General features: G+C 65.2%; 2 protein-coding genes across 38 annotated transcripts; both read left to right on the top strand.

Annotated features, from left to right (window-relative positions):
* Positions 1–1,018: 1,018 nt before the first annotated feature.
* On the top strand, positions 1,019–18,520 carry MIB2 (MIB E3 ubiquitin protein ligase 2). Of its 33 annotated transcripts, none has more exons than XM_034953200.3 (21): positions 1,019–3,966; positions 4,374–4,480; positions 11,223–11,471; positions 11,566–11,737; positions 12,579–12,685; positions 12,749–12,970; positions 13,071–13,213; positions 13,343–13,438; positions 13,700–13,762; positions 14,441–14,545; positions 14,628–14,790; positions 14,865–14,998; positions 15,087–15,235; positions 15,317–15,518; positions 15,922–16,082; positions 16,176–16,302; positions 16,392–16,625; positions 17,036–17,214; positions 17,288–17,469; positions 17,541–17,606; positions 18,211–18,520. In XM_034953200.3, the coding sequence occupies exons 1-21, from the start codon at positions 3,326–3,328 to the stop codon at positions 18,447–18,449; spliced, it is 3,741 nt and encodes a 1,246-aa protein (XP_034809091.1). In that variant the 5' UTR covers positions 1,019–3,325; the 3' UTR covers positions 18,450–18,520. The 33 variants fall into 33 exon arrangements, with proteins under 33 accessions (XP_034809091.1, XP_034809089.1, XP_034809110.1 ...); XM_034953198.3 differs by having other exon boundaries at positions 1,020–3,966; positions 13,331–13,438; XM_034953210.3 differs by having other exon boundaries at positions 1,021–3,966; positions 12,776–12,970; positions 13,331–13,438.
* A 1,088-nt stretch (positions 18,521–19,608) lies between these two features.
* Positions 19,609–22,587, top strand: MMP23B (matrix metallopeptidase 23B). Of its 5 annotated transcripts, none has more exons than XM_008959385.6 (8): positions 19,609–20,308; positions 20,719–20,849; positions 20,916–21,055; positions 21,123–21,290; positions 21,683–21,847; positions 21,924–22,034; positions 22,137–22,263; positions 22,384–22,587. In XM_008959385.6, exons 1-8 carry the CDS (start codon positions 20,153–20,155, stop codon positions 22,556–22,558), a joined length of 1,173 nt encoding a protein of 390 aa, XP_008957633.2. In that variant the 5' UTR covers positions 19,609–20,152; the 3' UTR covers positions 22,559–22,587. The 5 variants fall into 5 exon arrangements, with proteins under 5 accessions (XP_008957633.2, XP_063451178.1, XP_063451170.1 ...); XM_063595108.1 differs by having other exon boundaries at positions 20,153–20,308; positions 22,137–22,260; XM_063595100.1 differs by having other exon boundaries at positions 20,153–20,308; positions 21,924–22,260.
* The last annotated feature ends 809 nt before the right edge of the window (positions 22,588–23,396 follow it).

The raw sequence follows: 23,396 nt of genomic DNA, 5'->3' as shown, positions 1-23,396 counted from the left end.
ACAGGCATGAGCCACCATGCCCAGCTTCACAAAATACTTTCAAGAGGTTTACTTTGAGCCAATATGAATGACTGTGGGCCCCAGGAAAACACACATCCGAGAAGCCTTCAGTAAGTGGTTCTGAAGTGGTCGGTTTACAGTTTGGTTTTGTACACTTTAGAAAGGCAGGAGTTATAAGCAAAGACATAAATACACACATAGAAAGTATACGTTGGTTTGGCCTAAAAAGGTGGGATATCTTGAAGTGGGGGCTTATAGGTTTTAGATGGATCCACCTGGCCGGAAACTCAGTTTTAAAAATTTCTCTGGGGTCCCCTTGGTCAAAAGGGAATCTGTTCAGTTGGTGGAGGGCTGGCTGGGTGTGGTGGCTCACATCCCAGCACTTTTGTTTTTTCTTTTTCTTTTCTTTTTTTTTTTTGTTTTTGAGACGGAGTCTCACTCTGTCACCCAGGCTGGAGTGCAGTGGCCAGATCTTGGCTCACTGCAACCTCTGCCTCCTCGGTTCAAGCAATTCTCCCACCTCAGCCTCCCAAGTAGCTGGGACTACAGGCGAGCACCACCAAGCCCGGCTAATTTTTGTATTTTTAGTAGAGATGGGGTTTCGCCATGTTGGCAAGGCTGGTCTCCAACTCCTGGCCACAGGTGATCCTCCCACCTTGGCCTCACAAAGTGTTGGGATTACAGGCGTGAGCCACTGTGCCTGGCTGGTTTCTTTTCTTTTTTTTTTTTTTTTGAGACAGAGTCTTCCTCTGTCACCAGGCTGGCGTACAGTGGCATGATCTTGGCTCACTGTAACCTCCGATTCCTGGGTTCAAGCCATTCTCCTGGCTCAGCCTCCCGAGTAGCTGGGATTACAGGTGCCCACCACCACACCCAGCTAATTTTTGTATTTTTAGTAGAGACGGGGTTTCACCATGTTGGACAGGCTGGTCTCGATCTTATGACCTCACGACCCGCCTGCCTTGGCCTCCCAAAGTGCTGGGATTGCAGGCATGAGCCACCGCGTCTGGCTTTTTTTTTTTTTTTTTTTTTTGAGACGGATTCTTGCTCTGTTCCCCAGGCTGGAGTGCAGTGTCACGATCTCAGCTCACTGCAACCTCCACCTCCTGGGTTCAAGCAATTCTCCTGCCTCAGCCTCCCAAGTAGCTGGGACTACAGGCGTGCACCACCATGCCCGGCTAATTTTTTTTTTTTTTTTTTTTTTGTATTTTTGTATTTTTAGTAGAGACAGGGCTTCACCATGTTGGTCAGGTTGGTCATGAACTCCTGACCTCAAGTGATCCGCCCTCCTCGGCCTCCCAAAGTGCTGAAATTACAGGCGTGAAGCCATCGCGCCCAGCCAATTCCAGCACTTCAGAAGGCAGAGGTGAGCAAATAGCATAGCCCAGGAGTTTGAGACCAGTGTGGGCAACATGGTGACACCCTGTCTCTACTAAAAATTTAAAAATAACCGGCATGGTGGTGCATGTCTGTGGTCCTAGCTACTCAGGAGGCTGAGGTGGGAGGATCACTTGAATCCAGGAAGCAGAGGCTGCAGTCAACCAAGATAGTGCCACTGCACTCCAGCCTGGGCAACAGAGCAAGACCCTGTCTCAAATACAAAACAAAACAAAAAACAGTTGGTAGAGGGCTTAGGATTTTATTTTTCGTTTACACAGGGAATCCAAGAAAGGAGACAAGCAAAGTGAGTCTCAAGGATGAGAGCAGAGAAAAGCTCGAGATAAGAGCTGTGCAGCCGGGTCAGGAAGTGATCGGTCTAGGTCGGAACAGGAGAATCAGTTAGACACAACGGATGTGTTTGAGCCTTTGGAAAATGGTATTGTTAGGCATGTGGCAAAAACGTTGGGGCACTTGAAAAAAAGGCTGGCCATGGGTTAGTAAAAAGCTAGGTATGTGAAAATATTAGGTAACTATTAACTCAAAAGAAAAAAAAAGATTGTACAGGAATTGTGGCATGGTTTTATACTGTAGCAGTGAACAGCAGGTACTCAATCATGAAGAGCTAAGCCTGATTTCATCACGACAGCTGTGAAAGTTGCAGGTACCAAAATGGAACTACTTCCACCAATCCCTAAACAAATGGAGTCGGGAGGCCACGAAGGGGGAGCTCTCATGCAGGAATACCTGCAGCAGGCCTCCTCACAAGACGCTCCTGCACGTCCTGCACGTTTGCCTGTAACCGGACTTACTGCAGGGAAATTCCTCAGGACTGCAGTATTCTAGATAAGCAGCTTGCACAAGGACGTCGGCCTGGTAAGGCTCTCGCCAACAACAAGCTAACGCCCACTCCTGCAGCAAGCGCCCACAGCCAGTGGTTTTTGTTACAAAACAACTTTTGTGAGCTCATCTGTATTTTCCCCTTCGCCCGGCCCTCTCAGATAGGCCTATGATCTGTCATGGCACGAACAGCCTAGGCTGCAACTCCCTGCGATTCCCAGATTAACTCACTTGTCCTGGAGAGCCTGCCTCTGGGTTTCCTTTCAGGTTGACAGTTTGGGAGCTAACAGGACCACGTGAGGGGTGCAACGGGGAAGATCAGCCAGGTTCTCAGGGACCTTCTCCGGAAGTACGCAATGTCTACAATTAAGAAATGAGAGGCCGGGCGCGGTGGCTCACGCCTATAATCCCAGCACGTTGGGAGCCCTAGGAGGGCAGATCACGAGGTCAGGAGTTCGAAATCAGCCTGGCCAAAATGGTGAAACCCCGTCTTGACTAAAAATGCAAAAATTAGCTGTGCGTGGTGGCGCATGCCTGTAGTCCCAGCTGCTCGGGAGGCTGAAGCAAGAGAATAGTTTAAGCCCTGGAGGCGGAGGTTGCAATGAGCCGAGATCGCGCCATTGCACTCCAGGCTGGGCGACAAGGCGAGGCTCCGTCTCCAAAAAAAAAAAAAAAAAAAAAGAAAGAAAGAAATGAGAAACTAGCAGTGCATTGTTTAGAAACGCGGAGACTTCTCTCAGGAGAAAGCGAGAAGCAAGCGTCCAACTCTGGGGTGCAGAACCCGGGGCGGGAGGACGGGCCCGGACTGCCGTTTCTCGCTGTGTCCAGGTCTGCGTGACTCAAAACCCCGGATAGGGCCCGCAATGGTGGAGTCGGAAAGAGGTGGCTGCGGCGCGGCAAGTGCCGCCAGTGCCAGCGAGCGCGACGTCGCTCCCAAGCCCCCGTCTCTATGGCAACCGAGTGCGTCTCTGGGACCGCCACTGCGCAGGCGCCCGGAGGCTAAGCCGCTCGGACCCTAGCTGCGCCACGCAGGGTAGGCGACGCAGACGCTCCCGCGTGACGCACTTCCGGTGCTTGCCCTGCCCATCCCCGTGGCGGGGGCGTGGCCATGGCGGCGGCGCTCCGGCGGGGGCGGGCCCTGGGCTCCCGCCCTTCGGGTCCCACAGTTTCCAGCCGCCGCTCTCCTCAGTGCCCGGTGGCCCAGGAGGGCCTGAGAGCCCGAAGCCGTCCCCGAGTCGCTCCTAGGTCACTGGCGCGATGCGGGCCGTCCTCTCGGCTGATGGTGCGTGCGGGCGCGGATCTCCTCCCCTGGTCCTCCGCACCGTCGCCGAGTCGTTCTCCGCTCTGGCAGAACGTGAGCGCCGTCCCGTTCCCGCTCCCGCTGGCCCAGCAGCCCCGGGCCGGACTCGGCGTAGGGTCCGCACGGGATGGGCTGGGGCTGCGCGCGCAGCGCCGCCGCGGGGCCTCCTGGGAGTTGTGGTCCGGCCACCCGCGCGGGACTCCAGCTCCCGGCAGGCCTCGCGCGGCCCGGGGCCAGCGGCGCTGGGGTCGGCGCTGGGGTCGTCGTCCGGGCCGGGTGGGCTGCGGCGCGCGGCAGGCGCTCTGGCCTGGCCTGGCCGCCGCTGAGCAGTCGGGGCCGGTGGGTGGCCTCGAACGCCGGGACAGACCGACAGACGGACTGGCCGGCAGTCCCGCGCCCCCGAGCGGAGCGGGTGGGACGGAAACGTCCGGGCAAGTTGGGGTCGGCAGGTACTGAGCGGCCCTGGCAAGGTCTGGCAGCGGACAGGGCCGGGCGGCCTCCGCGAGCCACGGGCACGAATGACAGGGGGCGGGGCGCGCTCCGGGTGGGGGTGCCCGCCGTGCCCGCCCCTGGCCCGCCCGTTCCCCTGCGCCGGCGCCCGTGCGCGTCCCGGAGCCTCCTGACGTCTGCGAGCCGCGGCCGCCAGACCCCGGGCGCACGCAATTACGGGCCCGGCGCTGGCGGCTCCTGCGCGCTCAGACCCCAGGGAGCCCATCCGGGCAGGCGGCGGCCCTGAGTGTCGCGGCCGTGGGCCCGAGTGGACCTGGAGCCGGCGGGCAGCCCCGGGGGCAGACAGGCGACCGAGCCGCGGGTCGAGGTGCTAACTGTGCATCTTGGCATCTCCCCTCGGCCACAGGGTTGGAAGCCCAGCGAGGCTAGAGGCCAGTCCCAAAGTCTCCAGGCATCAGGGCTGCAGCCCAGGAGCCTCAAGGCGGCCCGGCGGGCGACTGGACGGCCGGACAGGTGAGCTCTTGATCGTCCGCGGCCTGATAGTTTGCACTTGGCTCTCCCACCTTGGGGCTCCGTGGATGCCACGTCAGAGGGGCTGTGTTTGTGTCTGAGCATGCATGCGAGTGGAGGGAAGTGGTGAGTAATGCCGCGTCTCCCCTCTGAGTTCGGAACCCATGGAGGAAGAAAGCAGAGGTGCCAGACAGGCCTCTGATAGGCACCTGCAGGATTGGGGCAGAGCGGCCGCAGCGCAGGAGCGCCGGCAAGCCTGGCCCTTCCCGGGAGGCCCCCTTTGTCCGGTTCCACCCTGGCCTGTTGCCTCACATGCAACAAGTGTCTGAATGTGGCTCTCTCCTGGCCGAGGGCAGCCCTGGGCGGTGAGTGGGATGACACCCCAGCCTGCAGGGTGCCTGTAGGTCTCCACCCAGATGGGCAGGATTGGAGGTGGCCGCAGCGCTCGTGGGCTTTCCCTCAGCAGGTGTCTCCATGCTGGCCTCCCCGCCTCAGGGCTTCATCCCACTCCGTGGGCCTGATCTCCCTGGGGCACCTGGGATGTCCATCTGCATTAGCTGGAGCTACTCCATGGCCTGTGGCATGCCACACACAGCGGCATTTCGGTGTCATTAGGCATAGCTGGAGGTGCAAGGAGGAGGGCAGCCTCATGTCCAGTTCCATGTAACTTGCTTCTTCTGAATAAAGGCAATTTGCTAACTTCCTCGCTAAATAGGATTTGGTTTCTATGGCTTTTAAAGCTTCTCCAATAAAATACTTGTAATAAGGGAACTCTCTCCTCCTACACTCTCCTGACTGATGGTTCGGAAGTCCTCCTGCACTCTGAGAGCTTGCAGTTTCTTGTGAAAAAGAGAAACTAAGCAGCAATAGGACAGACCCGGTGTCTGCTTGCGTGGTTAAGACGGTAAATGCTAAATGTGTGACGCTGCCTTTAGAAACCATTTTCTCCAGCCTGGCTTGCTGGCTGCCCGTCTGGTTTGCTGTGTTGTGTCTCCAGTGGCTTTAGCTTCCAACAGGAAAGCCTGGTAGCCGAGCGAATCTGTGACCCAGGAAGTAGCAATTAAATGCCTGGGACGCTGCCTTGAGGCTGGTGTGTGCTCTGAGGTAAGTTCCGATTTGCCAAAGCACATCTGTCGATCTGTCGCCCGAGTCTTCACACCCTGACTGCCTCCATCATTTTAAACATCGGGAGCAGTTACCTGCGGCGGGGTTCAGATGCCAGCCAGGGGCACAGCCTGTGAACTGTGGGTAGATGGCAAAGTCTAGCATTTCTGGCAAAGGAAAAAACATTTGGTAACTCTCTGAGTAAATTTCTGACTGAGATGAAGATACCCATTGTGGGGCAGCATCCTGAAGCGGAAGCCTGGGCTGTATGTTTCCAAGAGGAGGAGCAGGAGTGGCCACAGCCATGTACGCCACCATGTACACCAGGGGCTGCGTGGCCACAGCTCTGGTCTGCGGGTCTGCTCTCCGGAGCCCCTCCACCAGTGCTGGGCTGTGGCTGTGGCTGTCTCTGGTTTGTCTTTCTGGGAAACCTTGGCCAGGTTGGTGTGAGGGCAGGGCTAGCCTTGGACATCTGCACTTCCCATAGCAGCCTCTGGCCCAGAGCTCACCCGCTGTGGGCAGGTGATCAGGTCCCACGGGTCCCCTCCTCTGCACCTGGAGCCTTGTGGGTGTAGAACAGAAAAATAGGAGGGGGCAACCCAGAGACCTCCTGCTCTCCAGGAAGGAATGGATGCTGGACAGGTCCAGGGTGGAGGCAGAGGGAGTGAGGGGCCCTTGGGGGAACATCTGTCCTAGAGGGCTTGATCTCCAGGCTGCCCACCCCACTCCTACCCCTAATCTGGTGTTCCTCACCTGCCTCCGGGAAGTCCTCACCTGAGGTCTGCAGCGGGTGTGCCAAGCGCCGGCCCCACATCACCTGCTCCCAGGCCTGCCCAGGGGATGGGTCCTGTGGCCAGTGCCCTCGGGGTCAGCTTGACCCAGCCCCAGCCCAGAACCTGTCCCATGGCCTCAGGAGGACAGGATGGTCAGGGAAGCCCAAGGGATGAGCCCTTTTGTCCGCAAGCTTCCCTCTGACATGGGCAGGCTGCTTGTGCGACCCCACAGCCCCCACCTCTCATGAACAGTGGGAATGGGGCAGGCCCCTCGCTGCTGGGCTGGATCCTCCCGCCCCTAAGCAGGTGCACTCTGTCCCCTTTGAGGAGAGACCAAGGGATACAAGTGCTGGGTCCTGGCCGGAGTGCCCCTCCTCCCTGCCTGTGGGGGTCTCATTACTGCCTCCTGCCCCCACCACAAACACCCCCTAGAGAAGCCTTCGGAGGCAGGTACTGAGCCCTGGGGCCAGGGTGCCAGGAGCCCAATGGCAGGCGGTCTTGGGTGACTGCTGGCCCTGGGGCAATGGTGAGAAAGCCAGGCAGGCAGCTGCAGGAAGGAGCTGAGGAGAAAGGCGGCAGAGCCTCAAAAGCTGCTGGCGGCCGGGCACAGTGGCTCACACCTGGAATCCCAGCACTTTGGGAGGCCGAGGCGGGCAGATCACGAGGTCAGGAGATCGAGACCATCCTGGCTAACACGGTGAAACCCTGTCTCTACTAAAAAATACAAAAAATGAGCTGGGTGTGGTGGCAGACGCCTGTAGTCCCAGCTACTCGGGAGGCTGAGGCAGGAGAATGGCATGAACTTGGGAGGCGGAGCTTGCAGTGAGCTGAGATTGCGCCACTGCACTCCAGCCTGGGCGACAGAGCGAGATTACGTCTCAAAAAAACCAAAACTGCTGGCCCCTCCAGAGGGTCCAGGATACTGAGCTCCTGAGCCTGGGAGCCACGCGCATGTGGTCTGTCTGCACACTGGCACCGCAGAAGGGTCGGCGGGTGGGCAGGCATGGCTGGAGACCCTGCTCAGATGAGGCGGCCACTCCAGGGCAGTGCCATGCTGGACACTGCCAAGGGACTGCCTTGGAAGTGGGACAGACCCCAGACCCTTGGGGTGGGGGCCCTGCAGGGGAGGCCGTGAGGAGGCGCTGGGTCTACAGGCCCCTGTGTGCTCACATCCCAGCCCCCGGGGAGAGGTGTGGAGTGGGTGGGCGCACCCAGCTCCCCCGTCCAGGCTCGTCCCCCTTGTTGGGGCAGCCCTCAGCAAGTGGGGGGCTGGTTCCAGGCACAAGAAGTGAGGCCAGGGAGAAAGCCCTGCCCGTGTTCAGCCCAGTTGTGCCCCAACTCTGGTGGGCTTCCATGAGGGACAGCCTTTGGGAGGGTGGGGGTTTGTGGGCCAGGGCTGGAGAGCTGCCTGGCTGTGCTAAAAATACCGGGCATGCTGCAGACAGGTGCCAGTCTGGGGCACAGGCTACCCTGTCTCAGGCTGATGGCCTTGGCACCCCACCCCACTGCCCCTGTGAGGCGGGGGCCCCCAAGGCTTGGTCTTGATTCCCAGAGGCCCTGCTGGTGACCTCCCCGACATCTCTGCCCTCTGCCCATCCCCCCAAGGGCAAGATTTGCCAAAGCACAGGACACATTGGCTCACACATGGGGCACCCTGCCCCTGTCTTGTTGGAAAGGTCCAATGGCATATGGCCGGGGTCCATCAGCCAGCGGGTCGGGCAGGTGTGGCCGCTGGCCCGGGCTAAGCTGGCTGTGGCTGAGAGTCTGGGCGCAGAGACGGAAGGCGCCCCCTGCTGCAGAAGGATCACAGTGTGGGCTCATGGCATTGGCTTTTTTGTGGTCCCAAGTCCTTCATCTCCATTGCCGGGCCCATCTCGGGGGTCGGCAGATGCGTGTCCCCTACTAGCAAAGACCTCCAGTCGGTTCTGCGGCTGCCTGTGATGAGCCCTGCTCTGGCTAAGTGGAGGTGTTTGGCAGGGAGGAGGCCCCGGCGTAGTGTGATTCCAGCTGTGGCCGATTCTGGTGGGATCCTGGCAAGGAGGAGGTTGCGTGTGGATCTGGTGGAGGTGGACAGCCTGGCAGGGGGTGGGGTCTGCAACCCTAAGGAGCAGTGCCCCTCTCACTTGTCCCCCCGCCAGCAGACTGCTGCGTCGGCCTCCCCGGCCTGTGCCATTCTGTGGCCAAGGTCCCTGTGTAGAGGAGGCTGGAGTGGGGGAGCTCGGCCCCGGCCACGCCTCACCCTTCTTGGGTGCTCCATGGGCAAAAGCTGAGGTCAGTTTGTGGATCCTGGGAGAAGGAACCCTGCAGAGCCTGCCCCCCAGCTGGTGGCAGAGCAGGCAATGGGGAGCTGCTGGGGCAGGAGGGAGTGACCTCCCTCCAAGACAGCCCCCAGTGGGGATGGGAGGGTCTGCAGAGATCTGGAGAGTCAAGTGTCATGACTCGGGTGGGGCCATGGAGCTGGGCTGGCCGGTGGAACTGTGTCCACCTGGACATGCTCTGGGTGAGGCGCAGTCAGCGCTGGGATGGCTAGAAGCGGCCTGTGCCGGGCGGGTCCTCGGGACACAGGGGCTGCCGCTGTCACAGAAGCCTGGCACAGATTCTCTCTGGTTCTTATGTTTCATTCACGCAACCATTCAGTCAAAGCTGAAGCTGGTGGGGTCCTGGCCAAACAGGACGCAGCAGTGCACCACCTGGGGGCTGCCCTCAGAGGCCCCGCCAAGGGGAATAGTGCCACAGGGGCCCATGGGGAGGGCCTGTGGGTCACCCTGGGTGGTGGCTGGGCTCCTGGCTCTGCGGGGCCTCCGAGGGCAAGGTGGGGTTTCTCTGGCTGCCGCCTGTGGAAGCCGCTCATGCGGAGGCCCAGCCGGGAGGCTGCAGGAGGCCGTGGGGAGGGCAGAGCCAGCTGCCTTCCCTGATGGCTGTGGAGCTGCCCACGGGACTCCTCTCCTTGTCTGAGGCTCACTGGTGCCACAGGAAAAGGAAGCCCCTGGTGCTGGAGCCTGCCCTGGCCCAGGCCTTGGTGCCCATCTCGGCAGGGTCTCGCGCCAGGTGAGGGAGGCCATGTGGGGTTTCCCTGAAGAAGCAGAGCCCGGCTGCTGGGTGGGGGCTCCTCTTAGTCACTGACAGGGAGAGCTGTGCTTGTAAAACATCCACCCATTCCTGTGGAAGCTCTCGCGGTCCTGGGTAGGGTGAGGAGGGAGCACTGGAGAGGCCAAGCTGGCCAGGAGGTTTGTGCCCCTGAGAATTAGAGGGAGTCCTGTGCTCCAACTCGCAGCCGGGGCACGGATCGGGAGCCCAGCCCTGCAGGCAGAGCCTCTGCACTGGACTCAGTCTCCGGAGTGGGGCTGGGCTCCTCACCGGGCCTTGCTCGGGGGACAACCTGTGGGGCTCAGGCCCCTGAGTCAGAGCAGGAGTGGGGGGCTTTGCTGTGGCCCCTCCTCACTGCTCACCTGCAGCCTCTCCCGGGCCAGGGTGTCTCCTGAACTGGCCTGAGATGCAAAGCGCTGGGTTGCCTTGCTGCCCAGGTGGAGGGCTGGCCTGTGAGGCCCAGGCTGGCTTGTGTCCTGGAGTTGGCAGGGCCCCCCCCCCATCCTCAGCCACATCCACCCAGTCTTGGGGGTCCCTCCAGCCTCCTGGGACTGCCGTGTCCCCCACCTCTGCTTCAGGCAGTGTTCCTGGGCTGCCTCCTTCCCTGGCCATGGGGTCGTAGTGGTTTAATGAAAATGGAGTGGTGGCCCTCCCCTCCCCGCCAGGCTGGAGTGTAGTGGTGCGATCACAGCCAGCTGTAGCCTCCACCTTCTGATTTTCCCTCTTAATGTTCACATCCATTCTTCTTGTTAACGAGACTGTGCTGAAGCCCAGCATGGTGGAGAGAGGCAGCCCACGGTGACTCACGTCTGCAGAGTGAGCTCTCGGGGGTCAGCGCCCAGACTGGGGATTAGCAGTCCTGGGCCTCGAGCCCTGTGGCTGACTCCATCCCTGCCTCCGGCAGCCTGGATTTGCACCTTTGTATAAACGGAGCCGCCTGGCATGGCGTTTGCACTTGGCTACTTCCCTCCATCTGCTGGTGAGCTCTGGCTTGTGCTCTGTGTGGCGAGTGGGTCCCTGCTTGGTTGGGACTCAGCCCCGCTTCAGGACCCCGTGGCCACTGAGGACCCAGGAACCTGCCTCTGCTCGAGTATCCGGCCTCTGTCGTGAGTGCCTGCGTGGCCAGGGCCACTTTTCCAGAGAAGGCTCTGTGGTGCTGTGTGGCCTTGCTGCACTGTCCCTGACGTGCAGGGCCCAAAGCTGGCGTCCCCCAGGAGCAGTGTCTGGGGACAGAGATGCCTCCTGGTCCCGCTGGCCGATGCCTGCTGGTCTTGTACGGCACCTGCATCGTGTTTGCCGTTTTTCTGTTGCGTTGTCTGATGTTTTCGTGTGGATCATAGGAGTTCCTCGCCCTGTGTGGACACGAGTCCTCTGAGGGACGCGTGTCACGGTGTCTGCTCACGTGCCACTGCCCGTCCAACCATGTGAGTGTCTCGGGGGACGGCAGCTCTTACTTTAGTGAAGTCCAGCGTCCAGCTCATTAATTGGCTGTGGGAAGAGATGGTGGTTTTCTTCCGAGAGCGTTATTTGTGAACCTTTCATGAAGCCCCCGGGGCCAGGCTCCCTGATCCCTGGGCCCAGACCACCCTGCAGTTCCCGCGCCAGGCTGGCACGGCGCCCGCCTTTCCCACTGGCCTCCCTGGTGCCAGACTGCAGGCCTCCTTGGGCCCTAGGGCTTGAACCAGCCCGCCTGCCCCGTTGGGCCTCTCCTCTGCTCTCCCGCGGAGCCCACTCTGACCGGGAGTGTCCCGTGGTGGCCTGAGAATACCCTCTGCCCACAGGTCCCGAGCGGCCCCGCCCAACATGGACCCAGACCCCCAGGCGGGCGTGCAGGTGGGCATGCGGGTGGTGCGCGGCGTGGACTGGAAGTGGGGCCAGCAGGACGGCGGCGAGGGCGGCGTGGGCACGGTGGTGGAGCTTGGCCGCCACGGCAGCCCCTCGACACCCGACCGCACAGTGGTCGTGCAGTGGGACCAGGGCACGCGCACCAACTACCGCGCCGGCTACCAGGGCGCGCACGACCTGCTGCTGTACGACAACGCCCAGATCGGTGCGCGCCAAGGGCAGGCGGGACGGGCAGGACCCGGGGGCGGGAACGCCCCTCTGACCCCACCCCACCCCCAGGCGTCCGGCACCCCAACATCATCTGTGACTGCTGCAAGAAGCACGGGCTGCGGGGGATGCGCTGGAAGTGCCGCGTGTGCCTGGACTACGACCTCTGCACGCAGTGCTACATGCACAACAAGCATGAGCTCGCCCACGCCTTCGACCGCTACGAGACCGCTCACTCGCGCCCGTGAGTCCCGGGCCGCACCGGCTCCTGTGCGGCGGTTACCCAGGCCTTGCCGCTGGGGCCTTGGCCTTCGGGGAGGGTGCTGCCTCCTGACCACTCCCAGGGAGACGGAGCAAGTCTCTCCAGAGCCGTGGCCTTAAGCAATGGTGCCATGGGCAGGGCACAGAGGGTGGCCTCTGGGTGGCTCTACAGGCAGCAGTGGCCATCAGGCAGCCAGCATCCCCCAGGGCGGCATGAGACCTCCAGGAGGACAGCCCATACCTGGAGCCAGCACCTGGGCTGTCTTGGAGGCTGCTGCGCTCTGGGCATCAGCTCGGGGAGAATCTAGCCTGCTTGGGGCAAGGACAGCCAGAGGTGCCACCCCGTCCCCTGCATTGTCACCTTTGTCTCTGGCCCTCCCTGCACGTGGAGGGAGGTGTGGTTGTCTTGGGAGTGCTGTTGGCCAGGCCTGCTTTCCTCATTCCTCCCTTCCCACATGCTGAGCCCACCTCTGGGCCTGGCTGTGCCCCAGCTCACTGGGAGGCAGCAGGCATGAAGCGACCGCACCCAGAGGTCTTGCCGAGGGTGGGCCCGGGTGCCTTCCCAGCCTGGCATCAGGGAAGTCCCTGGAGGAACGTGGTCCGCAGGTTCGCTCCAGGCCTCTGAGCCCAGGGGCATTTCCTCACAGCGTGTGGAGGATGCTGACCTGCTGGACCGGCCATTCCCGGGCAAGAGCTGGGGCTGCGGAGCCCAGCAGCCTAGGTGGACAGGGGGCCTGCTCCACTGCATCGCTCTCCCAAGTGGCTCAAGACGGGAAGAGATGGCGGTTTTCTTCTGAGAGCTTTATTTGTGAACCCTCTTGCAGTGTCACACTGAGTCCCCGCCAGGGCCTCCCAAGGATCCCACTAAGGGGCATCTTCCAGGGAGCGAAGGTGGTGCGAGGCCCCGACTGGGAGTGGGGCTCACAGGATGGTGAGTGGAGGCAGAGGGGCGGGGTCAGGGCTGGGCTGTGGCTGGCTCATGGCTCAGCCTTAGCCTGCTGGCGGGGACTCTTTTCCCCAGGAGGGGAAGGGAAACCGGGCCGTGTGGTGGACATCCGTGGCTGGGATGTGGAGACAGGCCGGAGTGTGGCCAGCGTGACGTGGGCTGATGGTACCACCAATGTGTACCGTGTGGGCCACAAGGGCAAGGTGGACCTCAAGTGTGTGGGCGAGGCAGCGGGCGGCTTCTACTACAAGGACCACCTCCCAAGGCTCGGTATGAGGCTGTCACACTGTCTCCATCAGCCCTCCTGCCTTGGCTGAAGTCCCAGAGGGGAGGGGCCGCTGCCTGAGGCCTGGTCTGCCACCCTCCGCAGGCAAGCCGGCGGAGCTGCAGCGCAGGGTGAGTGCTGACAGCCAGCCCTTCCAGCACGGGGACAAGGTCAAGTGTCTGCTGGACACTGATGTCCTGCGGGAGATGCAGGAAGGCCACGGCGGCTGGAACCCCAGGATGGCGGAGGTGAGCCGCCCCTCCGTGGAGCCCTGTGTGCCCTGCCCTCCCAGCCCTCCGCCCCCCCAGCCCCTTCCTCCCCCAGCGTCCAGCCCGACCCAGCCACAGCTCCATGACCCGCCACAGTTTATCGGACAGACGGGCACCGTGCATCGTATCACGGACCGCGGGGACGTGCGCGTGCAGTTCAACCACGAGACGCGCTGGACCTTCCACCCCGGGGCGCTCACCAAGGTGCCGGGGGGGCTGGGCTGCGCCTCATCTGCTTGCTTCTGTAACCCCTTCCACGTACCCCCTTGGCCTTGGGGGGTCAGGCAGGACTAGGGTGCCAGCTGCACCCACGAGTCCCCAGCCCTGAAGGAAGGGGAGGGACTGGTGGGTGGAGGTGGGTGGGGTCAAGGAGAAGGGGTTGGGTGTGAAAGAACCCAGAGGAGGGTATGTCTCTGGGAGCTGGTATGGCTGGAATGGGCAGGTTAGGGCCTCCCTCTGTTCCAGGACACCAGGAAGGCAGGACAGCTTCGTGGGCGGGAGGGAGGCAGCTGGGCTAAGATGCTCCTGGTTAGTGCTGTATGGGGGCCGATGGGGGTGGCTGATTAGGACAGGGAGGTGGATGCTTGGCCTAGAGTGGTGGGGGAGGTAGTGAGGGCTGCCTGGGAAGCAGGATGGCAGGGAGGGGGCTGGAGGTGGTGGCGGTGGCAGCTTGGATGGCCCTGGGAGGGGCAGGCCCGGGGCAAAGCGTCAGAGCTCAGCTCTGGATCTGGGGTCCTGGATACCAGGCACCTTTGAGGAGGCGCCGAAGGGAGTCATGAGATGGGCTTGTAGAGTGAGTTCCCTGCATATGAGGGCTCAGGTGGGGCAGAGTGGGCCCGCCCTGTACCCCATGGTCCTGGGGCCCCACCCCCACGCTGGCTCACGGGCCCTGGCCATGTTGCCTGCTGCTGGTCAGCGTACAGCTTCCCAGGGCCAGCCACCTCGGCTTCACACCTGCCCAGAGCTGGCTTCTGTCTGCCTGGACACTCCTCCCATGGCTCTGGGGCTAGGGACACCCAGGGCTGCCTTGGACACCTGGGGCTCTCGTCCAGCCAGAGCCTCTGGCAGTGCCTGGGGTCGGGGTCGGGGCCGGGGCCGAGTCAGGCCTGCCTGTCTCGTGGAGCTCAGCAGGTTGCCCTCCTGTTCCATGAGCCTGGGCAGCCACACACAGCTGGGGGGCCCCTCACGCCCCTCTTTGTTGCTCAGCACCACTCCTTCTGGGTGGGCGACGTGGTCCGGGTCATCGGCGACCTTGACACAGTGAAGCGGCTGCAGGCTGGGCATGGCGAGTGGACGGACGACATGGCCCCTGTGAGTCCCCCTGCCACCCCCGCCGCTAGCGCCGCTGCCCCCCACACCTGCAGCCTGCTGTGACCCCCTCCCCTCCCCGCAGGCCCTGGGCCGCGTCGGGAAGGTGGTGAAAGTGTTTGGAGACGGGAACCTGCGTGTAGCAGTCGCTGGTCAGCGGTGGACCTTCAGCCCCTCCTGCCTGGTGGCCTACCGGCCCGAGGAGGATGCCAACCTGGACGTGGCCGAGCGCGCCCGGGAGAACAAAAGTGCGGCACAGCTCAGGCGGCCAGTGGGAGGTGGGGCTGCCCCTGGCCACCACTAACCTCAGCCCTGCCCCCAGGCTCACTGAGCGTGGCCCTGGACAAGCTTCGGGCCCAGAAGAGTGACCCAGAGCACCCGGGAAGGCTGGTGGTGGAGGTGGCGCTGGGTAACGCAGCCCGGGCTCTGGACCTGCTGCGGAGGCGCCCAGAGCAGGCAAGCTCCTGACCCCGTCCTCCCATACTGGCCAGTCCGAGAGTGAGGGGCAGAGGGCCAGGGACTCACCTGCTGGCGCTCTTGGCAGGTGGACGCCAAGAACCAAGGCAGGACCGCTCTGCAAGTGGCTGCCTACCTGGGCCAGGTGGAGTTGATACGGCTGCTGCTACAAGCCAGGGCGGGCGTGGACCTGCCGGACGACGAGGGCAACACGGCACTGCACTACGCAGCCCTGGGGTGAGGCCTGGGAGGGGCCCGGCAGGGCTGAGCCTGTGCGTCCTGGGGTGAGGCCTGGCGGGGCTGAGCCTGTGCGTCCAGCCACCGGGCCCGGCGCCCGCCCTCTCCCACTTCCTCTCCTGTCAGGAACCAGCCCGAGGCCGCCAGGGTGCTCCTGAGTGCTGGGTGCCGGGCGGACGCCATCAACAGCACCCAGAGCACCGCACTGCACGTGGCCGTGCAGAGGGGCTTCCTGGAGGTGGTGCGAGCCCTGTGTGAGCGCGGCTGTGACGTCAACCTGCCTGTGAGTGCTGCTCCCTGGCCTGGGTTCCCCCTGCCCATGAGTGCTTGTCCCTGGCCTGGGTGCCCCCTGCCCGTGAGTGCTTGTCCCTGGCCTGGGTTCCCCCAGCCCGTGAGTGCTTGTCCCTGGCCTGGGTTCCCCCTGCCCGTGAGTGCTGCTCCCTGGCCTGGGTGCCCCCTGCCCGAGTGCTGCTCCCTGGCCTGGGTGCCCCCTGCCCGTGTGTGCTGCTCCCTGGCCTGGGTTCCCCCTGCCCGTGTGTGCTGCTCCCTGGCCTGGGTGCCCCCTGCCCATGAGTGCTTGTCCCTGGCCTGGGTGCCCCCTGCCCGTGAGTGCTGCTCCCTGGGTGCCCTGGCTCTTGACCCAAGCAGAAGTCACCCCCAGGTGACCACTGACTCCGCCCCAGCAGGACGCCCACTCGGACACGCCCCTGCACTCCGCCATCTCGGCGGGCACTGGAGCCAGCGGCATTGTCGAGGTCCTCACGGAGGTGCCAAACATCGATGTGACCGCCACCAACAGCCAGGGCTTCACCCTGCTGCACCACGCCTCCCTCAAGGGTCACGCGCTGTGAGTGTGGGGTGGGCACACAGCTGCAGCCGGCCTCTTGCTGTGCTGCCTGGGGGCGGTCCCAGGTCCCAGACCAACCTCTCTGCTCCACAGAGCTGTGAGAAAGATTCTGGCTCGGGCGCGGCAGCTGGTGGACGCCAAGAAGGAGGACGGCTTCACGGCGCTGCACCTGGCCGCCCTCAACAACCACCGCGAGGTGGCCCAGATCCTCATCCGGGAGGTGCGGACGCGGCCCAGGCCTGCCCAAGGACCGGGGAGCGGGAGGCCCACTGGGGTCCCTGGGCTGAGCCCGTCCCCACCCCTCCCCAGGGCCGCTGTGACGTGAATGTGCGCAACCGGAAGCTGCAGTCCCCGCTGCATCTCGCCGTGCAGCAGGCCCACGTGGGGCTGGTGCCGCTACTGGTGGACGCTGGGTGCAGTGTCAACGCCGAGGACGAGGAGGGGGACACCGCCCTGCACGTGGCGCTGCAGCGTCATCAGCTGCTGCCCCTGGTGGCTGATGGGGCCGGGGGGGACCCAGGGCCCTTGCAGCTGCTGTCCAGGGTGAGGAAGTGTGGCGTGGGGTGTTGGAGAGGCTGCGGTGGCGCCGGCAGCAGGCTCTGGGCAGGGCCTGTGCCACTGTCCACCTTCCCCTCCAGCGATGGCCCAGGGAGCCAGGCGTTCTGGGGGTGGAGCAGATGGGAGCCAAGTTCTATGTGATCCTTCAGCCTGCACCCCTAGGCAGCCTGGGAAAGGGGTGGTGCCCATGGGATGGGGAGAGGTGGAGCTTAGGGCCTCAGAGCTCACCTAGCAGGGCGCCCCTCCTGCCTGTCCCACTTGGGTTCCGGAAGAGGTGCCCTTGCCTTGTATTTTAGACATGGGGCGCCGGCTGCTGGGGCTGCCAGGTGCCAGGAGACGCCTCCCTCGGGCCTGCCCCGGCGCCCGCCCTCACCGGCGTCTGTCCTGCCGCCCAGCTACAGGCCTCGGGCCTCCCCGGCAGCGCGGAGCTGACGGTGGGCGCGGCGGTCGCCTGCTTCCTGGCGCTGGAGGGCGCCGACGTGAGCTACACCAACCACCGCGGTCGGAGCCCGCTGGACCTGGCCGCCGAGGGTCGCGTGCTCAAGGCCCTTCAGGGCTGCGCCCAGCGCTTCCGGTGAGTCCGTGGACGGCGGGGATGGGGTCCGGCGGCCTCCGGGCCCCTCTCAAGCCGCCTCCTCCCCCTGCAGGGAGCGGCAGGCGGGCGGGGGCGCGGCCCCAGGCCCCCGGCAAACGCTCGGGACCCCCAACACCGTGACGAACCTGCACGTGGGCGCCGCGCCGGGGCCCGAGGCCGCTGAGTGCCTGGTGTGCTCCGAGCTGGCGCTGCTGGTGCTGTTCTCGCCATGCCAGCACCGCACCGTGTGTGAGGGTGAGTGGGGGGCCCCGGGGTGGGGGGCCCGGGTAGTAGGGCCCCAGCCAACCGCGCTCTCCTCTTCGCAGAGTGCGCGCGCAGAATGAAGAAGTGCATCAGGTGCCAGGTGGTCGTCAGCAAGAAATTGCGCCCAGGTGGGTGAGGCTCTGCGCCCCCAACACGCCTCCTGCTCAGCTGGTGGCCCGCAGGTCCCCGTCCCCCACCCCTCCCCTCCCACACTTCCGCCCATGGCCCTTCCCCAGGTTACACCCCGCACTCCCAAGGCTCACACGCGGCCCCCCAGCCCCCAGCCCCCAGCCCCGCCGGAGGTCACGGCCTGCTCCAGATCACACCCGGCCCATAGCCCCGCCTCAAGGTAACACCCTCCTCCCCCGATCACACCCCAGCCCCGCTGGATTTCACGGCCCCTCCCAGATCACACTCCCTCCATAGCCCCACCCCAGATCACAGCCCACCCAGAGCACCGCCCCCCCCCCATCACACCCCGGCCCAGCTCACAGCCCACCTGCAGCCCTGACTCCAGCCCGCACACCACCTTATGCCTGATTTCCACGGTTCACATCCTGCCCGCACCCGGGCTCCACCTCTGCCTCCAAGTCACCCACCCCGCCAGCTCCCCTTGCAGGTCACAACCCGTCCCAGGTGACACCCCGCCCCCAGCCTCGCCCCCCCGCAGCTCCCTGCTCCCCCCATTCCCCCACCCGGCCTCCCAGCTCACACCCGTCCCCCACCCCGCAGACGGCTCTGAGGTGGCGAGCGCCGCCCCCGCCCCCGGCCCGCCGCGCCAGCTGGTGGAGGAGCTGCAGAGCCGCTATCGGCAGATGGAGGAACGCATCACCTGCCCCATCTGCATCGACAGCCACATCCGCCTCGTGTTCCAGTGCGGCCACGGCGCATGCGCCCCCTGCGGCTCCGCGCTCAGCGCCTGCCCCATCTGCCGCCAGCCCATCCGCGACCGCATCCAGATCTTCGTGTGAGCCGCGCCGTCCGCCGCGCCCGAGCTGCCTTCGCGTGCCCCCGCCCTGTGTTTTATAAAAAGATTCTCGGACGTTGCCTCTGCTGTCTGCCTGGGGGACCGGGCGCCTCTGGGGTCCTCCCCTCGGGACACGCGGGCGAGCCTGGGGGCGGGGGGGCCCCCTTCCCTGGGTCCGCCCCGCCCCCTTCCCTGGGTCCGCCCTGCCCGCCCCAGGCTCTCGGGTCCAGACTCCCGCCCGGACTGCGGCCTCCGGGCCAGGACACCCTCCAGGCGCGGGCACGGCCGCCTCCCGCCCCCCAGGCCCGGGTCCGACGGGGCGGGGACTCCTGTGTTTGCCCCCGGGTCCCCCTGGCTCTTCCGTCCTGGGGGCGGCCGCGGGGACTCGCGCTCTGATCCAAGGGGCCCGACACTCCCCAGGGCTGTGGGGTCCCGTCCCAGCAGAGTTGGGGGGCGTCCCAGGCAGGGTCTGGGGGCCGGGCGCACGCAGGCGGGGTGACGAGCTGGGGGGGCGGGGGGGCGGTGTCGGAGCAAATACGGCGGCCAGGCCCAGCCTCTCGCGCTTTCCAAGAACCGCCCGCGGCCGCCGCCAGCTGCTTGGCGCTGACCCCGTTGGCCGGGCTGCCGTCACCCTGGGCCCGAGGCCGGCGCGGAAAACGGGGAGGGACGAGACAGACACAGACCGGTCTGGCTCGGAATCTCCTGCTCCTCTGCCCAATCCCCCACCCCCGCCCCGCGGGACGCCGGTGCCCGGTCTCGGTCCCAGCCCAGAGCCGCTCGCGCCTGGACGCCGGCCGCCCCGTCGAACCTTTGGGTCTCCGAGCTCCCCGCTCCCGCCCCCGCCCCCAATCAGGACCGGTCCAGACCTCCACGCCCGGCGCTTAGCTCCGTTTCCCGTCCTTCCCGTCTCCCTCTCCCCTTTGCTAGGGCCTAGCCGGGGATTTAGGAGCCACACACCCTCCACCTCACGCGCTACCCTCCACGGGGCTTCCCCCAGCCAGGGCCCGCCCCTTCCCGGCTCCCCGGGAGACCCCGGCAAGTTCCCTCCCTCCGCCCCGCAACCTGGCACCCTCCGCGGCCCTTGCCTACCCACGCACCCCCTCCCCGCCTCCCCCTCCACCGCCCCATACTCACTGCCACGTCCCCATCCGGCCATCCCCTCCCAGCTCTCGGGGACACTGTCAGGCGAGCGACGCGTCCCCTGCGGCCCAGCTCAGCTGCCTGGGCCAGGATGGAGACTCCGCTCATGTGGGGCTCAGGGGTTTTTTGAGGATTCCATTTGGGAAAAAAGCCACCAGATCACTCACTGCCCAGCAGTGGGGGCTTGGGGACCCCCACTGCTACCCTTTCCTAAGCGGGAGCCCTGGCGCTGCCCTTCCCGGGCTGCCTGGGGCCCTCTTCGCTCCCCCCTCCGAGGACCCCGCCCAGCAGGCCATGCCCAGGCCTCTGCCCCTGGCCCACGGGACGCGGGTCCCCATGCCCCCGGCTGGAGACAGCAGGCAGCTCGGCCAACGGACGGGCCAGCTGGTTCCCTTCGGGGCAGCCTTGCCCCCTCTCCCGCCCCGTCTCCCTCCCCCCCACCACACGGGGTTGTAACCCGAGCCGCCGAGCCACTGCCTCCCCTCCGGATCCTCCCCGGAGGCTCTGCGGCCCGGGCCCCCGCGCCGTGCTGCCCCATGCAGCCCTGAGCCCCACAGCAAGTCTGCCATGGGCCGCGGGGCCCGTGTCCCCTCGGAGGCCCCGGGGGCAGGCGTCGAGCGCCGCTGGCTTGGAGCCGCGCTGGTCGCCCTGTGCCTCCTCCCCGCGCTGGTGCTGCTGGCCCGGCTGGGGGCCCCGGCGGTGCCGGCCTGGAGCGCAGCGCAGGTGAGCGGCGGGGGGGGAGGCCAGGTGCCGGGTTGGGGGGGGTCCTCACGTCTGTGGGTCTGGTCTATCGGGGGGCCCGCAGGACGTGTGCGGGGTGTGTGGGGTGTTTGAGGGTCCGGATGTGCGTCCCGAGGTCGGAGGGTTGGCCGCCCCCGTGTCCAGTTGTTGGGAGGGGTGGGAGGCCTCGCCCTGCTGTTCAGCCCCTTCCCCTCCACTGGGCCGCGTTCCCAGGGACGTGCAACAGGGCGCTCAGGTTAGGAGACCCGAAACCACAGGCAGACAGGACCCGCCACGCCCGCTCCCAGCCCTGGGCACCCCCACCCCCGTTTCCTTCCAGTCCATTTTCCGCGGCAGTTTTTGGTCCTGGGGACCGTCACCGATGCCTCCCACGCACGCTTTCTTCCCTGAAGGGAGACGTCGCTGCGCTGGGCCTCTCGGCGGTCGCCCCCACCCGGGTCCCGGGCCCACTGGCCCCCCGCAGACGCCGCTACACGCTGACTCCAGCCAGGCTGCGCTGGGACCACTTCAACCTCACCTACAGGTGCGCCCTGGCTTGGCCCTGGGGAGGGGGCGCGGCCGGCCTCCGCTGAGCTCACTCTCCCCGCAGGATCCTCTCCTTCCCGCGGAACCTGCTGAGCCCGCGGGAGACGCGGCGGGCCCTAGCTGCCGCCTTCCGCATGTGGAGCGACGTGTCCCCCTTCAGCTTCCGCGAGGTGGCCCCCGAGCAGCCCAGCGACCTCCGGATAGGTGGGCGCCCGCCCCCGCCCCGGCCCGGCCCTGCGCGCCCGGCCTCTCAGCCCTATGCTCCCCCCAGGCTTCTACCCGATCAACCACACGGACTGCCTGGTCTCCGCGCTGCACCACTGCTTCGACGGCCCCACGGGGGAGCTGGCCCACGCCTTCTTCCCCCCGCACGGCGGCATCCACTTCGACGATAGCGAGTACTGGGTCCTGGGCCCCACGCGCTACAGCTGGAAGAAAGGTGACCGTCCAGGCTGGCCTCCTGGAGGCCTCTCCTCTGCAGCACAGTGGGCTGCCGCGGTCGGGCTTTGGGGCAGACGGCAGGAGGGAGCTTCCGGGGTGGTGGCTGCCACTGGAGTCTAGCAGGCAAGGAGGAGAGCCCGTGGGAGCCCCCATCCCGGCAGCCCTGAACTCCCTTTCCCATCCCCCTGCGCCTCTGGAGCGGGAGCTGGAGCTGCATTCCTGGGGGCCGAGCTCACCGCCTGGGCCCAGAACATTCTTATCTTTCCGTGGCTGCGGCCGAGGGCGGCTCCGCGGCTGCGCTCCAGCAGATACACCGGGCCTCGGGGAGCTGGCCCACGGGCGGCGGGGCTGGGCCCGGGGCTCCCAGGCGCTGACCCCCGGGGCCCGCAGGCGTGTGGCTCACGGACCTGGTGCACGTGGCGGCCCACGAGATCGGCCACGCGCTGGGCCTGATGCACTCACAACACGGCCGGGCGCTCATGCACCTGAACGCCACGCTGCGCGGCTGGAAGGCGTTGTCCCAGGACGAGCTGTGGGGGCTGCACCGGCTCTACGGTGAGTCCCTTTGTCGGGCGGGAGGGCGGGGACCGGGCGGTCCTGAGCCAGGCCGTGGTCCCCACGCTCCCGACAGGATGCCTCGACAGGCTGTTCGTGTGCGCGTCCTGGGCGCGGAGGGGCTTCTGCGACGCTCGCCGGCGGCTCATGAAGAGGCTCTGCCCCAGCAGCTGCGACTTCTGCTACGGTGATGCCCACGGGGCCGGGACAGGGCTGCGTGGGAGCTGGGTCTTGGCCATGGTCTGGGCTGAGGGGGCACTGATGGGGCTCTTTCCCCCACCCGGAGCAGAATTCCCCTTCCCCACGGTGGCCACCACCCCACCGCCCCCCAGGACCAAAACCAGGCTGGTGCCTGAGGGCAGGAACGTGACCTTCCGCTGCGGCCGGAAGATCCTCCACAAGAAAGGGAAAGTGTAGTGAGTGAGCGCCCCGGGCGGTCCTCGGGGTGGGCAGCCCGCGGGCGGCCTTGGGGCAGGGGTGCGGGGCAGGCAGCCGGCGGGGGCTGTGCCTGCAGGAGACGCCCCGCCCCCCTGCAGCTGGTACAAGGACCAGGAGCCCCTGGAGTTCTCCTACCCCGGCTACCTGGCCCTGGGCGAGGCGCACCTGAGCATCATCGCCAACGCCGTCAATGAGGGCACCTACACCTGCGTGGTGCGCCGCCAGCAGCGCGTGCTGACCACCTACTCCTGGCGAGTCCGTGTGCGGGGCTGAGCCCGGCTGATAAAGCACTTTCTCTCTGATGTCTCCTCGCTCATTCTTGGGAGGGCAGCGGGCAGCCAGTCTGGGCAGGTGGACACCCCAGCCCCTGGTCCACCGAGAGTTGGGCGTCCTCGGGGCTGGGCACCCCTGCTTCCCCGCACAGCGGACAACAGGTACAGCACAGGACGGGACGGGATTTGCTAAGGTGGCCCCTGGGAAAGTGGGATAAGTGGAGGCCCCAGTGACAGGGTCAGCACGTGGGGTAGCCCTAGAAGCCTGGGTTCTGTCTAGGACTTGCTCAGAGCTGGGGGAGGGAGGCAAGGGGGGCTTCCTGAAAGACGTGGCTGGGATGGGCCTCCAGGATCTTCTGCAAGGAGATGCGGGTGGGGGCTGGGAGGACTGGCACAGGGTGGGGGACCACCTTGCCAGAGTGGAGGCCCCCCGGGAGGTAGGAGCTCCCCTCCTGCCTGGGGAAGACACTGGCCCACCCCACCCTCTTCCCCTAGAGCCTGGTGGTCTGCAACTCCCCTCCCACACATGGTCCCGGGTCACTGAAAGGATGACATGGGGAGCTTTCCTCGAAGAATATTTTAATACATTTTAAAACTCAACAACCTTGTATAAAAACCTGCTGAGTCTGCTGGCACAGCTGGGGCTGGGGGTTGGGGGCCGGGGGCCTGTGTGGACAGGGCTGGTCTGGACGAGTGGGTTGGGGCAAGAGGGCATCGCTCATCCCAACACAGAAACAGGTCTCCAGCTCCGAAGATTAAACAATCCACCCGGCTCCCACCAGTTCCTTTCCAAATCACGGCCCAGCCAGCCCCGTGCGTGTCGAGAGTGGGAGAGGGTG

This window comes from Pan paniscus, chromosome 1 (genome assembly GCF_029289425.2).
Source record: "Pan paniscus chromosome 1, NHGRI_mPanPan1-v2.0_pri, whole genome shotgun sequence".
NCBI classification, from domain to species: domain Eukaryota; kingdom Metazoa; phylum Chordata; class Mammalia; order Primates; family Hominidae; genus Pan; species Pan paniscus.
The sequence above is the reverse complement of the archived record's forward strand: the minus strand, read 5'-3'. Positions and strand labels throughout refer to the sequence as shown.